Source organism: Leucopleurus acutus, assembly GCF_964270905.1.
Source record: "Leucopleurus acutus genome assembly, chromosome: 6".
Taxonomy (NCBI): domain Eukaryota; kingdom Metazoa; phylum Chordata; class Mammalia; order Artiodactyla; family Delphinidae; genus Leucopleurus; species Leucopleurus acutus.
In genome coordinates, this window is record NC_139149.1 from 86,190,339 (window position 1) to 86,204,421 (window position 14,083).

The 14,083-nt window shown below is 34.6% G+C and overlaps 2 protein-coding genes across 3 annotated transcripts in view; one reads left to right on the forward strand and one right to left on the reverse strand.

Moving 5' to 3' along the window:
- The first annotated feature begins 579 nt into the window (after positions 1–579).
- The window catches only part of NBEAL1 (neurobeachin like 1), a 179,067-nt gene continuing 165,563 nt past the window's right edge, over positions 580–14,083 (forward strand). For both annotated transcript variants that reach the window (XM_082840791.1, XM_082840789.1), the window contains exon 1: positions 580–693. In XM_082840791.1, coding sequence (XP_082696917.1) covers positions 643–693 — 51 coding nt within the window. In that variant the 5' untranslated portion in view covers positions 580–642. The remainder of the gene's footprint in view (positions 694–14,083) is intronic.
- Positions 6,724–7,296, reverse strand: LOC309963026 (translation machinery-associated protein 7-like; the record flags this gene model as incomplete). The annotated part of the gene is made up of 1 exon (XM_082841126.1): positions 6,724–7,296. One exon carries the CDS (start codon positions 7,294–7,296, stop codon positions 7,132–7,134), a length of 165 nt encoding a protein of 54 aa, XP_082697252.1. The 3' UTR covers positions 6,724–7,131.

The window sequence follows — 14,083 nt, forward strand, 5'->3', positions numbered from 1 at the left end:
GCCCTGCAACACACGACAAACATTCCCAACAAGTTTGAAGAAGCAGACTAGAAAATTCTGAGGGATTCTGTGTCTTTGAAATATGTCAGTAGTAAGTGTACTTCTTCTATGTTTATAGAAAATGTATGAATGGGAACGGCGTTTTTTCTGTTTATTATCATTGGACACATTTTTTGTTATGAGTACTCATCTTTGAGTTCTGCCCAAGAGGATTCTGACTTTGTGTTGATGTGATATATTGTATTAGCTGTGATGTTTTCCTGAAACACAAGTTTCTATGAAATCCAATCAGTTGTAAATGCTTAGCCGGTTGGTGGTGGGAAATGAGGTAGATAAATCTCTAGTTCTGATAAACCTATAATTATTAACATGGCCTCTTTTTAAAGCAAATCCTTGCATATTTTTCTCTTTCACAGATTTATCTAATTGCCCAACGACCACTGATGAAGATAGGTTGGAGTAACTGCTGAAACTGAATTTTATTGACCAGAAGACAGTCCATTTGTTTCACTTCTTTTTGTTTTCCCTACTGCTTTGAGCTTTACTGTAACGGCTGAAAAACTTGGAAAATAAAATGAACATGCTGTGGTCTTGAACTTTTTTTTTTTGAGGAAAAATTAAAGTGCCAGAGTGAAAGCCAGAATGGCATCCAGAGAGAGACTCTTTGAACTTTGGATGCTTTATTGTGCGAAGGTAACTGCTTTCCTTTTTATTTCTAAGTTTTAAAATACTTTGTTATAAAATTTTGTGACTGGCCTTATTAGCGCTTTATTTAATGGATAATAGCATATTTATTCATAGTAATGACCCCAAATTTAAAAACACAGGATTTTCTGTTTTCCAGTTTTTCACGTTTGAACACATACACAATATTGGCATGCTCTTAAAAGCTGTAGGATGTGGTTTTAATATGATATTTGTCTTCAGGGATCCTAAAATTATATAAGTAAAAGTATGACCTTTGAGAAAAATAAAACATTTGTATTTTTGTTTGTGCTTTTTTTTTTCCTCCCACAAGTGGGAGTACAGATAGAGATATTTTAATGAGAAGAGCATTAAGCATTTTTCTCATAATCTTTTAAATTAAAAGATTATTATATAAAAATGCTATTGATTTGAGGTGGTTACTGTAAGGTTGCCCTGATATTAGCACCTTATAAGCATTGTCTTTCTTGATCCTCACAACAATCCTGTGAGATGGGTATCTGTAATTATCCTTTTTACTGATGAGAAAAACTGATGCAGAGTTTAAAGGGGTTAGTGAGAAGGAGCCCCTTCTGCTTCCGTATATAGCCGGGAACTCACAACTGCCTGATTCAAGTCCATGCTCTTATCCATTATGACTGCTCATTATTTTTTCTTTGTCATTCAAAAATAAGTTTTTCTCCATTCGTCTTTATGTGAATTTTTACATGTTAGCTTTGATTTTAGGTTATTGGAGAAGAAGGGTACTACTTAAAAATATGTTTTTCAAGTTAGGAGCTATATTACTACTTTGAAGATACTGGCAAGGGTCAGAGTAACATCTCTAACTTACTCCTTAAGTTACTTTAGGTCTGCGTGGTGAAGTTCTCAAGTCTCAGCTTCCGTTTCTGCATTATCCTGTAGGGCTCCCTTTCTATACTTTCAGCTTTTTAAAGAACTAAAAGTTCTTTGAAGTTATTCTTTAACAGATGATCTCAGTTATCTTAATATTAAATATTAGAGCTCACACTGGAATTTTCTATGACTTCCTGGTTTGGTATTTTTTATAGTTACTGAAGGACATATACTTTGAAATATTTAATATGAATTTTTAAAATAGCTTTTAGTCTTGTGTAATTTAATGCCAGAAATGTCTTTTTAAAAATAGACCACTCTTCCAATAAAAAAGGGATCCAATTCTTAGTGACTTGAAAACAGTCACTAACACATGTCAGCCAAAAATTAAAATGCATTTTAGTATGCATGCCCAGTACTCATTTGAAAATTATTTTTTAAAAAATCCATCAAACTTACTAGGTTTTACATTTTCAGAATGACAAAAAGTAAATGGGGTTACACTGCCTTATTAATTAGTTATATTGTTTCTAGGTCGAGTTCATGTTTTATTCAGGCGACACTGTGCTTATTGAAAAGATAGTGTAGTTTGTTCGACAAACACAGAATTTTGTTCTTAATGACTTAACATAAAAGTGAATCCTTACTCTTTTATGAGAATGTCTGAGTAAATAATGAAGGACCTTCATGGTCAAATTTTGAAGCCTATTCTTGGACAGGAAGATAAATCGCATTTTTATGTTTAAGATTTAAATCACTTGTGCACTTAATAAGATTAAAATTTTTTTCAACGGTTTTCAAAAAAATCATTATTTAAGATAATGATTTTATGTTTCACCAGTTCATGAATAAGCTACTTGTAAGCTAGACAACAACTTTCTTTTCTTCCGATACCTTGAATTCAAGTAGCTTCCAAATATGCATCATAGATTTAACACTTCTTTTCCCTAGTGAGAATGATTACCAAATACCTGGTTCTCTATAGTACTTTCTCTCTAGCTTTATTGCTGTCACTCTAGCATATAACCCTTCAAACCACCTGACTTTGTTTTTTTCTCCTAACTTTTAAGACTTTTTTTTTGTACCTTTGACAGGCTTTCAGACTACTTCAGGACTGCTCAGATCTTCTCTTAACTTAGCTCCAACTAAGATCTCTTTTTGGGTTTGCAATTGTGCAGTCTAGTTTTGGCTTTGTTGCTGCTTTGTTTTTTGACCTTGAGCAAGACATATCTCTTTGGGTCTCAATTTTCTTATTTGTCAAGTAGTAGTGTGTATACAAGGAGAATTCTTGTCTAACTTACCATAAGATTTTCATTTATTTTGACCTCTGAGGGACGTGGAGCTTTTTTGTCCTTATTCTATGGATTATCATATAGAACTTTTTAGTTCATCTTTCTTTTTAAAGCTTTTATTGTGAAAAATTTCAAACAGGCACAAATAGAGAGGATACTGTACTGAATCCTTTGTATCTGTTACTGTGCTTCAGTAGCTATCCGTTCATATTCAGTGATGTTTCATGTAGAATCCTCCACTACCCTTCCCTCTACCCCTGAATTATTTTAAAGCAAATCCCAGACAACATATCTTATCCATAAATATTTTAAAATATATCTATATTATAAGAACTCCTCTTAAAAACATAATCTCAATATAATTCTTTAAACCATCAAATATCTGGTTGGTCTTCAAACTTTCCTGGTAGCTTCATAAATGTTCTTATTTTGCTACTGTTTGGTTGACACAATATTTAAACAAAACATACATGTTGTATTTTGCTGAAAATTTGTCTGTTAAGTCTTTTAATCTATGGGTTCCTCCTCACCACACTTTTTATCCCTTCTATTTATTTGTTGAAGAAACCAGATTTTGACATGAGAATTTCCTCAGTCTGGGTTTTGCTGGTTGAATTCTCTTGATTTTAATTGTTACTTCTATTGGTGTCTGCAAACTGGCAGATCTAGAGACTTGATTGATTCACATCCTGCTTGGCGGCTGGAGGCTAGAATAATTAATGAGTGTCTTGGCCATCAGTGACTTTTGCCTGTATGCATTAATTATGTCATTAGGAGTTTGCAAAACTGTGATATTCAGATTTTATCATTTCTTTATTTATGAGTAGAACATATATAGAGAAATGTCCCCTCATCAGTTATTTGATGACAGTTCCTTAAAGGGAAGGCAGGCAAAATAAACTTTGATTCTTTTTTTTAATGTTGAGCCTTCTTTTTAATTTATTTATTTTTTATTTTTGGCTGTGTTGGGTCTTCGTTTCTGTGCGAGGGCTTTCTCTAGTTATGGCAAGCAGGGGCCTCTCTTCATCACGGTGCGCGGGCCTCTCACTATCGCGGCCTCTCTTGTTGCGGAGCACAGGCTCCAGACGCGCAGGCTCAGTAGTTGTGGCTCACGGGCCTAGTTGCTCTGCGGCATGTGGGATCTTCCCAGACCAGGGCTCGAACCTGTGTCCCCTGCATTAGCAGGCAAATTCTCAACCACTGCGCCACAGGGGAAGCCCTAAACTTTGATTCTTTCAGTTTGTTTCCAGAATAATGACTTGATTGCTAGCATCCTCCAAAGGTGACCAGTTATTTTTCTTGAGTATCAAGTTCATCCTTAATGATTAAAATTTAAACATTGTCTATTATTGTGCTGCCCTGTTTGGTATGCTATTCATATCAAACACTGTATACATACCTGATTAAAGAAGACGACTTTGAAGATTTATGAAGATCTGTTTCAGGGCAATATGTATGGTTAAGACATCTTTTGTATTTGTTACAGTGCTAACCTCGGCACGTGTATTCCACAGTGTGTTAGCAATAGATGAATATTAAGGTGCCATCATAGAGTTCTATGTAAAGTGATGTTTTAAAGGTTGCCATTGAGCATTATGAAAGTTCAGTAGGTATTTAAATAGGACTGTATCAGAAATAACCCTTAGATAATACTGTTGGGTCAAAGGAATACTAAGGAGATATAGAAATATGTCTTTTTCCCATTAGTCTGGGTTTAGTTGCAAGCTTAAATACTAGTGATTAAAGTTTTTAAAGTAGAATTAAAATAAATTCCTGGTTTCAGAGTTTACCAGATGGGTCCCCATATATTAAATGCAATATTTCAAAAGAATTTGGGTAAAAAACTTTGCAGTTTGTTTTTTTTTTGCAGTTTTTTTAACCAAAGTTTTCAGGTCTAACTTTTTACTTTCTAGGAATAGGATTTAATTGCATTGTTAAGAACATGCATCTTCCTAGTAGGTTATTTATTAATCTCATGTAGTTGTTATTACATAATAGAGGCAGGATGATTTCTGATTACCCAGCATTCCTGCTCTATACAGGGTCTTTCACTAATGTATTAGGCTACTAATTTAAGTTATGTAGTCTGAATTTTTCTTGCCTCCAAACAGTCATCCCCACCTAGGGTCAAGGATTTCATCAACAGTGCATTTCATATAGCTCTTATAAGTTAAACATTAACTTGGAAACAGGTTTAATTTTGTATCTGGATTTTAGTACAGTAGTTAACTACTTCTCATCTGAGCATACTTTTCTCAAGTGTAGAAGGTAACTTTATTTTTTAATATCTAAAGATTTTAGTTTATATTGTCTGTGTTAGGCACCATGTAATTCCCTGTTTCTTTTGACATTATTTCTTAATGTGCTTGTGGTAAGAGAGATGGCACTGAAAACAGTTTTGGTTTCTACATTATCATACAACTTTTTGGAATTCATATGTTGAATAGAACAGATACGTACGTATCCCTGTCTCAAGTACACCCCTTAGATAGGCATAAGGATATATTTCTGTTCAACATTTAGCCTTTTGGTAGTGCTACAGTTGGTCACCAAAATATGCAGAAGAAACTGAGTCCTCAAATTCTTTGATAAGATTAATTCATTTTTGTTCTGTGTAATGGAAAGTATCAACTGCATTAACTCAGTAAAAAGATACAAAGTGAGTAAAAACATGACATTTTGAAATGTGGCAATGTGGGTTGAAATTCATGGTTCATTTTTGTCACTAGCTGTTTTTTGTTTTTTGAGATTCAATTTACACTGGAAAATTTTGTGAAACTTCAGAATTAGAGCCAAGATTTAGTCCCAATTCTGTTTCTGATTTTAAGGACCCAAAGACAGGTTACCTAGTTTCTTTATGTTTCAGTTTTTTCATGTTTCAAATGGAAAAAATAATTATTTTGCGTATCTTTCAAAGTTGTTGAGAACAAAATGAATTGACTGTATTTAAATGCACTGTAAGGGTAAGCTAAGAAATATAAAAATGTAATCTTTATTAGCATGTAAAGAATATGTATATGAGCATGAGAGTATGTGTATCAAGATTACTTCTATTTTGTCTTTATATGGTATAATGATAGTGGGAAATACTCTCTTGTCTTTTTACCAGTAGTGATGAAGCTGTGCTCATGAACGTCTTAATTTTTATTTTATTTTTAAATTAATTAATTTTTGGCTGCGTTGGGTCTTTGTTGCTGCACACGGGCTTTCTCTAGTTGCAGTGAGTGGGGGCTACTCTTCGTTGAGGTGTGCAGGCTTCTCATTGCAGTGGTTTCTGTTGCAGAGCACGGGCTCTAGGTGCGCAGGCTTCAGTAGTTGTGGCACGTGGGCTCAGTAGTTATGGCTCGTGGTCTCTAGAGCACAGGCTCAGTAGTTGTGGCGCATGGGCTTAGTTGTTCCGCGGCATGTGGGATCTTCCTGGACCAGGGCTCAGACCTGTGTCCCCTGCATTGGCAGGAAGATTCTTAACCACTGTGCCACCAGGGAAGTCCCCCCATCTTAATTTTTAATCTATTTATTTTTGCTTTCAAGCATAGCGCTTAATTATCCCAGTAATGATTCGGGATTTTTTTTTTTTTCACTCTAAACCAAGTTTGTTTTGGATCTTGGTGATGCTCCATTTCCTGCTGTTGCCCTTTGTCCTGCTAAATCTGGAATATGACTGAAATAGATAGTTTTGCAATGAGCTCAGAGTAAACTTCCTTTTCAGAATAAAAGTTTTGCTTCATAAGGAAAACAGAACTTATAGGTGTTTTATTCAGATAAAAAGGCATGTACCTCTTTTTATATATAGATTTGGAAAAAAACGGATGAATGAATATTCTTCTAATGAGGAAATTGTAATTTATTTATACAATTTTGGTTGTAATTGTAAGTGAAACTTTTGGCAAGGCGTACCAATATACATCAACTCTTATAATTTAGCCCTTTTTTTTTTTCATTTCAAATGAGTTGGTTTAATTCCAGGTGGTACAGAATTCAGGATAGGACAGGGGCTTAAGGACACAGGATTGGCAGGATTCTGGGCTGGGTTTATGCGGATCTCATAGCTGAGGTAGAAATGGCTGAGAGGAACTAAAGACAAGATGAGCCACTGTATGGTTTTTGTTTTTTTTTTTTTTTACAAAAGTTTATTCTTAAATGTGCATTAGGTTCCAAGACAACACTTATTCTAGCTATGGGTAGCAACAGATGTTATGGCGGGGAATCCAGATGTTTAATCCAGATGTTTAAACAGGAATGGAATTAAGGATCATCATTGCTTCAGGCACAAGGAACAGCTTACTTTTTGCCAGATTTCTTAATTCCACCTGTGACCTTTCCCTACGGCCTTCGCTTTTAGCTCAAGTTTCTTGTGCTCTTCCTTCTGTTTCTGCTTGAATGCCGTATCTTCCTCATCCATATCCTTGGCTTGCTTCTTGGGCTGCTTCAGGTGCTTCTTCTTGCCACCTTCGCGGCCCGACATGGTGCCTGCTGCCCTTTCCCCCATCCCTGCCACTGCAACCCATTTTTAATAAGTCTCTGATATGTGCAAAGTGTAGATAGAAATAGCTCTCAATTTACTCTGGCTTAATAATGACCTTGTATATAAAGAAAGTAATGTTGTTTGACTCTAAGGCAAAACAAAACAAAATCATCAGCTTAGTAGTATTGGTTACCAATTACATGTTCATTTTAGGAAGTTAGATGTGAAAGAAAGCAAGAAATGAGTATTTTTTGTCAATAGATGTGAGATTTGCCCTTAGGAAAGGAATATTACTACCTTTGTGGTTTGACTTGAGGAGCTTATGCACTACTCTAAAAAGTTGTTAAGATGCATGGCAATTTTTTTATTATTCTTTCCTTTTGAATATCAAAATTTAAATTTCCCTGGTAGAAGGTTGAATTGATAGCCCTTCAATGTGTAGGTGTGGAGGAAGAGGGAAAAGGAAGAGCCTAAAATAATTTTCAGGTTTTTTGGTTTTGCAGACTTGTACTAGGTCATCCCATTCACCAAGTTAGCTAGTGCAAGTTCACCAGGTTTTCAGGTAAACATGTGAGTTTGCAGTGCCTGGGGAATATCCAGGTAGAGAAACACCCCACGAAATGGAGTTCAGAAGGCCGTCTGTGCTGGAAATAAAGATTTGAGAGTTGTCATACTGGCAATTATTGAAGAGTTACATGAGAGTAAGAAGGGAAGAGGTTCAAAAGTCAGGGAGTCCTGAAGAATATTATCTTTTAAGAGGAGGATAGAGGAAGAAGAGTCAGGAGTTTGAATGGGAGGAGAGCCAGGAGTGAGTGGTTGCCTCAGAAAGTAGAGGGATGTCAAATTCAACATAGCTTTGAAGAAAAGCATTATGGAGTGTGTGTTGGATTCCAGTTAAGAGATTAATTGGTGGCTTTAGCAAAGTAGTTCTAAAAAGAGTGGGGAAAAAAGATGTTAAAAATACAAGCCCCCATTTTATTTTTAAATTGAATTCAACAGACTTAAAATCACTGACAAACTGCTATTAAAGTTTTAAAATGTTTACTCTTGATTTTTGTGCTTATCTGGCCAAGGACCTTTCAAACTTATTCTTAACTATATCTAAGGAATATCAGCATTTTCTTTTTTTTTTTTTTTTTTTTTGCGGTACGCGAGCCTCTCACTGCTGTGGCCTCTCCCGTCGCGGAGCACAGGCTCCGGACGCGCAGGCCCAGCGACCACGGCTCACGGGCCCAGCCACTCCGCGGCATATGGGATCCTCCCAGACCGGGGCACGAACCCGTGTCCCCTGCATTGGCAGGCGGACTCCCAACCACTACGCCACCGGGGAAGCCCAGCATTTTCTTTTAATTTATGTCTTGTGACTTAGATTTAAACTGGTAAAATTATTCTTTGGTTGAACCAAAGCATTAACTGATCCATGCATTTCACACAAAAGTCATTCAAGCATTTCAAAACAGTTTGTCTCTAAAAAAACCCCAGTGGTTTTGTTTGATGCCTTTAATTTAACTACTACATGATCTTTCCTGACAATAAACTTTAGAATAGTAGGAAAGATATGTACTATTTCAATTTATGGTGTCATTGTGAGGTGGGTTTATACTTTTTTACTGAATAATTTTGACTTATGATTTTTGTCAAAATGTAACATTTAACTAAGTTTTAAAATATAAAATTTCATTTTGTAATGAATGAACCTCATTTGAAGCATGACAATATATAGACTTTCTAATTTAGATTTATGCTCTAAGAAAAAGTAGTAAAGATGTTTTACTTTTATAACAAGCTTTAAAAAATTTTAAATTTAAGGTATACAAGTTAACTGTAGAAAATTTAGAAAATACAGATATGCAAAAGAAAGTAAAAATTTCATTATTCAGAGATTTTTAGTTAAAGTACTTTTATGCATGTGATTGAAAAATCTGTGTAAATTAGTTACGTTTACTACTACAAATCATTAGGATATCAAATTTGAAAAACTTCCATCTGATATGAAACTTGAATATTGTTTTAAACTTATAAGTCCCATTTAAAAAGTGTCAATGTTATATTTAATTAATGCATACATAGTGATATGCTTTTCCTTTCTAAGGAATTTATTTTAGTCCAATTTAGCTAGTTTTTATTGGATGCCTACTGTATGTACATGTTACTTACTGTCATTTTATCCCTTGAATTTAATATTTTTCCTCTTTTAAAAAATTTGGTCATTTAAAAAAATTAATAAACTATATTTTTAGAGAAGTTTTAGGTTCACAGCAAAATTGAACAGAAAGTACAGGAGGTTCCTGTGTACCCCCTGTCCCCATATATGCACAACCTTCCCAATTATTGACATCCTGCACCACAGTGCTACATGATCACTTGACTGACTTCCCAAAAACACTTGAAGCAGAAATTTCTTTACCTGTTAACTATGTGTGAAACTCCAAGATGAACACAAAAAGCAACAGGACATATTACACCTAACATTCCAATACTCTAGATGTTGGTCTTTTCAAGCCTTGTTAATTTTAACTGAGAATTCTCTACACTCTATTGATCAAATGTAGAACTTCATTAAAATAGTTATCTGAATGAATAGTTACTTAAAATTTAAGAAATACCTAAAGTAAAAAAATCTTTGTCATTAGTGTATTCTAAGCCTATTTTTATGCACAGACCTCTATTAGAATATTGCTTCTTTTCTTTGTGTTAAAATGGTTTCCAAATCTTTCCTGGATGTGACTGGTTTTTATCAGAATTTCCATCAAAATTTTATAACTTTCATCTGGTTAATTGACTGTGAGTTCATCTGAGGTCATGCTTTTCCAACTAGAGTCAGTTTCCCACTTAGATTGTGGGATGTGGGACCTAAGGGAGGATGAATGAAGTCATCAGCGATTGCTTAGTTGAAGAGGTAGCATTTGATTGAGGTTTTAAAGAATTAATAGTTTAATAGTCACAGAGGGTGTTCCAGACACATATAAGGCATGAACAAAAGTACAAAGGAAAAACAATCTTAGTATAGATTTTCATCATTAATGTCAAATTATACCCTGCTGCTCTGTTTTCATGCCTGTCTGTGTACACAATAACTTCATTTTACTGATTAATTTAGTATAATATTTTGAAGACATTTTGAACAGCAGGTAATCTCAACATGTTGGAGTACCAGCTGTGCACATAAATCTAGCAAAAGGACATCACCATGAACACCTGTTACCAGGTTTGCACAGGCAGTGACAAATATAACAGCAGCCTTTCTGACAGCAATTATAAGATGCATTTTGATTTCAAAGATCCCAAAATGTAAAAAATTATATGTCTTAGAATCAGAGAAATATGGTATAAAAAGCAGTTGTAAAAAAGGATGTCTAGAAATAGGAAAGAAATCCCAATAATGATATTTAAAAACCAATAAATTGGATACGAGTTTAGATAGCTGAAGAGAATTAGAGAGTTGGAAGGGAGGTCATAAGAATTCTTTTAGAATATATCCTAGGAAGTCAAAGAGTTGGAAAATGTGGAAGGTTCTGAAGGATAGTATGAAAACATTTAACACATATTTAATTGGACTCTGAAAAGGAGAGTAAAGAAAGCATGAAACAAATGATAATATTTGAAGAGATTGCAGGTGAGAGCTTTCCAGGATTGATGAAAGTCTAGTAAAACTCAAGGAGAAAAAATAAAACAAATTCCATACCAAGATTCATCATAGTGAAACCACAGTGGTTTTGCAGAAAACCAAAGGGAAAGAGAAAATTCTGAAAAGCTGCCAGAGGAAAAAAAGATTATCTTCAAAGGGATTACACATTAATAGCTGATTTTTCAGTAATAATGATGGAAGGGAAAGGAAAATGGATTGATATCTTTAAAGAAAATACTAATGTAGAATTTCCAACCAAGTGACATTTTTTCAAAGAGGAAAGTGAAATAAAGTCATTTTCAGCAAAACAACAGTTCATCAGGAAAATATAACAGTTTTAAATTTGTGTGTACCTCATAACCTAGTCTCTGAAGCAAGCATTGACAGAACTACAGAGAAATGAACATATGACAGTCATGGCAGTTTTTTAATTCAATTTATCATATTTTAGTATTTTTTTCTCAGTAATTGGTAGAATGAACAGACCAAAGAAAAAAATCAGTAAAGATACAGAAGATTTAATCAATAGGATCGACAAATTTAAAAAGGGATTTATGTAGAACAACACCCATACATTCCTTTCAAGCACACATATTTACAAAAATGATGATATGACAGACCTTAAAGCGAGTTTCAACAAATTTCAGATGATTGAAATAGAGTATGTTTTCTGACACGAATGTAGTTAAGGAAGAAATGTTGCTAAGGAAGAAATAGCAAAAAAAAAAGTCATGAACTACACTTGAAAACAAACCTTTGATTAAAGAACAAGTAATGAAGGAAAATTAGAATTTCGGGGAGGTGGAACTGAATGATAAAAGTAAGCATTTTAGAGCTTCTAAATGGGGGGTGCCTATAGCATTACTTAGGAAAATTTATGGCTATAAATGTGTTAGAGAAAGAGGCTAAAAATAAATGAACTAGTCATTTGTGGTAGCCAGCCTTCAAGATCCCTACCTCCTGGTATTCACACCCTTTTATAGTCCTCTCCTACATTGTATCAGGGTTTGTCTGTGAGCAGTAGAATTTGGCAAAACTGATGGTATGTCATTTCCGAAATTAGAAAAGACACTGTTGTTTCCATCTCAGTTACTCTTTTTTTCCTTGGATCATTCGCTCTGGGGGAAGCAAGCTGCTATGTTGTGTGCAGCCCTATGGAGAAGCCCTTGTTGCGGACAACTGAAACCTTGCCAACCACCACGTGAGTGAAGTTGAAAGTTCCTTCAGCCCAGTCAAGCTTTGCTATGACTGCAGCCCTAGTTTCCGTCTTCATTACAGGTTTGTGAGAAATGCTGAGCCACAGCCACCCACCTAAGCTGTTTTTGAATTCTTGGCCCTGAAAAACTGAGATGATATTTGTTGTTCAAGCTCCTAAATTTAATTTGTTATGTAGGAATATATTATTAATATATCATCCATTTCAAGAAGACAAGGAAAGAACAGAATAGGCCCAAAGTAGAGTGAAGGAAATTGTGAGGGCTTTTTTTCTTTGATGTGAAAATTCTGAAATTTATTATTTTTCAGTTGTTGAAGGAAGTGTACATAAGAAGGTTGACATGTATCACGGAATGTTTAATTTTAATAAAAATTATTCATTATTTAACAGCTTGGGATGAATGACATAAATACAATCTGTATCTGGATATAATTTTAATTAAGAATCTGGAAGTGAGTTTGAAAATAAATTAATAGCTCTTCCTTCTGCAAATCTTTCTAGTAGTCATGGTGGTATAAGGAAATTATAAGGTTTATTACAGAAATTACTCATAATAAAATATTGGATCTAGGAAAAGATAATAGGTAGCTTCTAACATCATGTAAGAGATAACTAGAAATTTATCTTTTGAAGGACATGTATAACACCACCTATGTTGTGTTTTTTTTGGGAAAAAAAAAATCTCTAAATCTGACAGTCTGTAGATCTACTACTTCGCAGGAAGTACAGAGGACTGAGGAACATGTTAAATGACATAAAGATGTGCAGTCAGCAAAATCCCTAATGCGAGAAATACTAAATGACAAATGGCCCAGTGTCTTCAACAAATAAATTAGGGCAAAAAAAAAAAAAAAAAAAAAGAAATGTAATAGAAACCTACAGGTTTAAAAAGACTTAAAAGATATACCAACAGTTTGCAATTTATGGACTTTATTTGGGTCCTGATCTTATCGGTTAAAAAAGGCATTTGTGGGACTTCCCTTGGTGGTCCAGTGGTTAAGACTTTGCCTTTCAATGCAGGGGGTGCGGGTTCAATCCCTGGTTGGGGAGCTAAGATCCCACATGCCTCGAGGCCAAAAAACCAAAACATAAAACAGAAGCAATATTGTAACAAATTCAATAAAGACTTTAAAAATGGTCTACATCAAAAAAAAGAGAAAAATCTAAAAAAGGCTTTTGTGAGCAAGTCAGGAAAATTTGAACATCAACTGATATTAAAGAACTGCTAATGTTTTTAGATATGATAATGTCACATTTTAAAAGATACCTTTTATGGATATACATTGAAATATTTGTGGATGAAATATGATATCTGGGTTTGCTTAAAAGTAACATTAGAGGATGGGGCTATAGGTGAAAGAAGATTGGTTACGCATGATTTGAAAGTTGTTGAAACTGAGTCATACCATTCTCTCCACCTTTTTTGTATGTTTGTGATTTCATTTAATAAAATGCTTTTGGAAAGAGCAGAAATTAATAATAAACATAATAGAAAGGATCAACCAAATAAAAAGTTGGTTCTTTGATAAAATTAATGAAATTGAGTCAGGAAGATAAGGTTTGTGGTTGTATGAGTTTCAGAAATTTCATATTATATTCACCCCTTCCAAAGGCGTTCATAAGGCATAGTTCATCTTTTTAAAATTTATTTATTTATTTGGTTGCGCTGGGCCTTAGTTGCGGCTCGTGGGCTCCTTAGTTGCGGCAGGTGGGCTCCTTAGTTGTGGCATGCGAACTCTTAGTTGCTGCAGTTCCCTGACCAGGGAATGGAACCCGCGCCCCCTGCATTGGGAGTGTGGAGTCTTAACCAGTGCGCCACCAGGGAAGTCCCGCATATGTCATCTTAAAGATAATGTATTGTTAAAAGTCTTGTTTAATTTTGCTTAACTAGTGCTTCTCTAACTTGATTAAACATAGCCATCTTTCCTTTTTCTTTTTTTTTA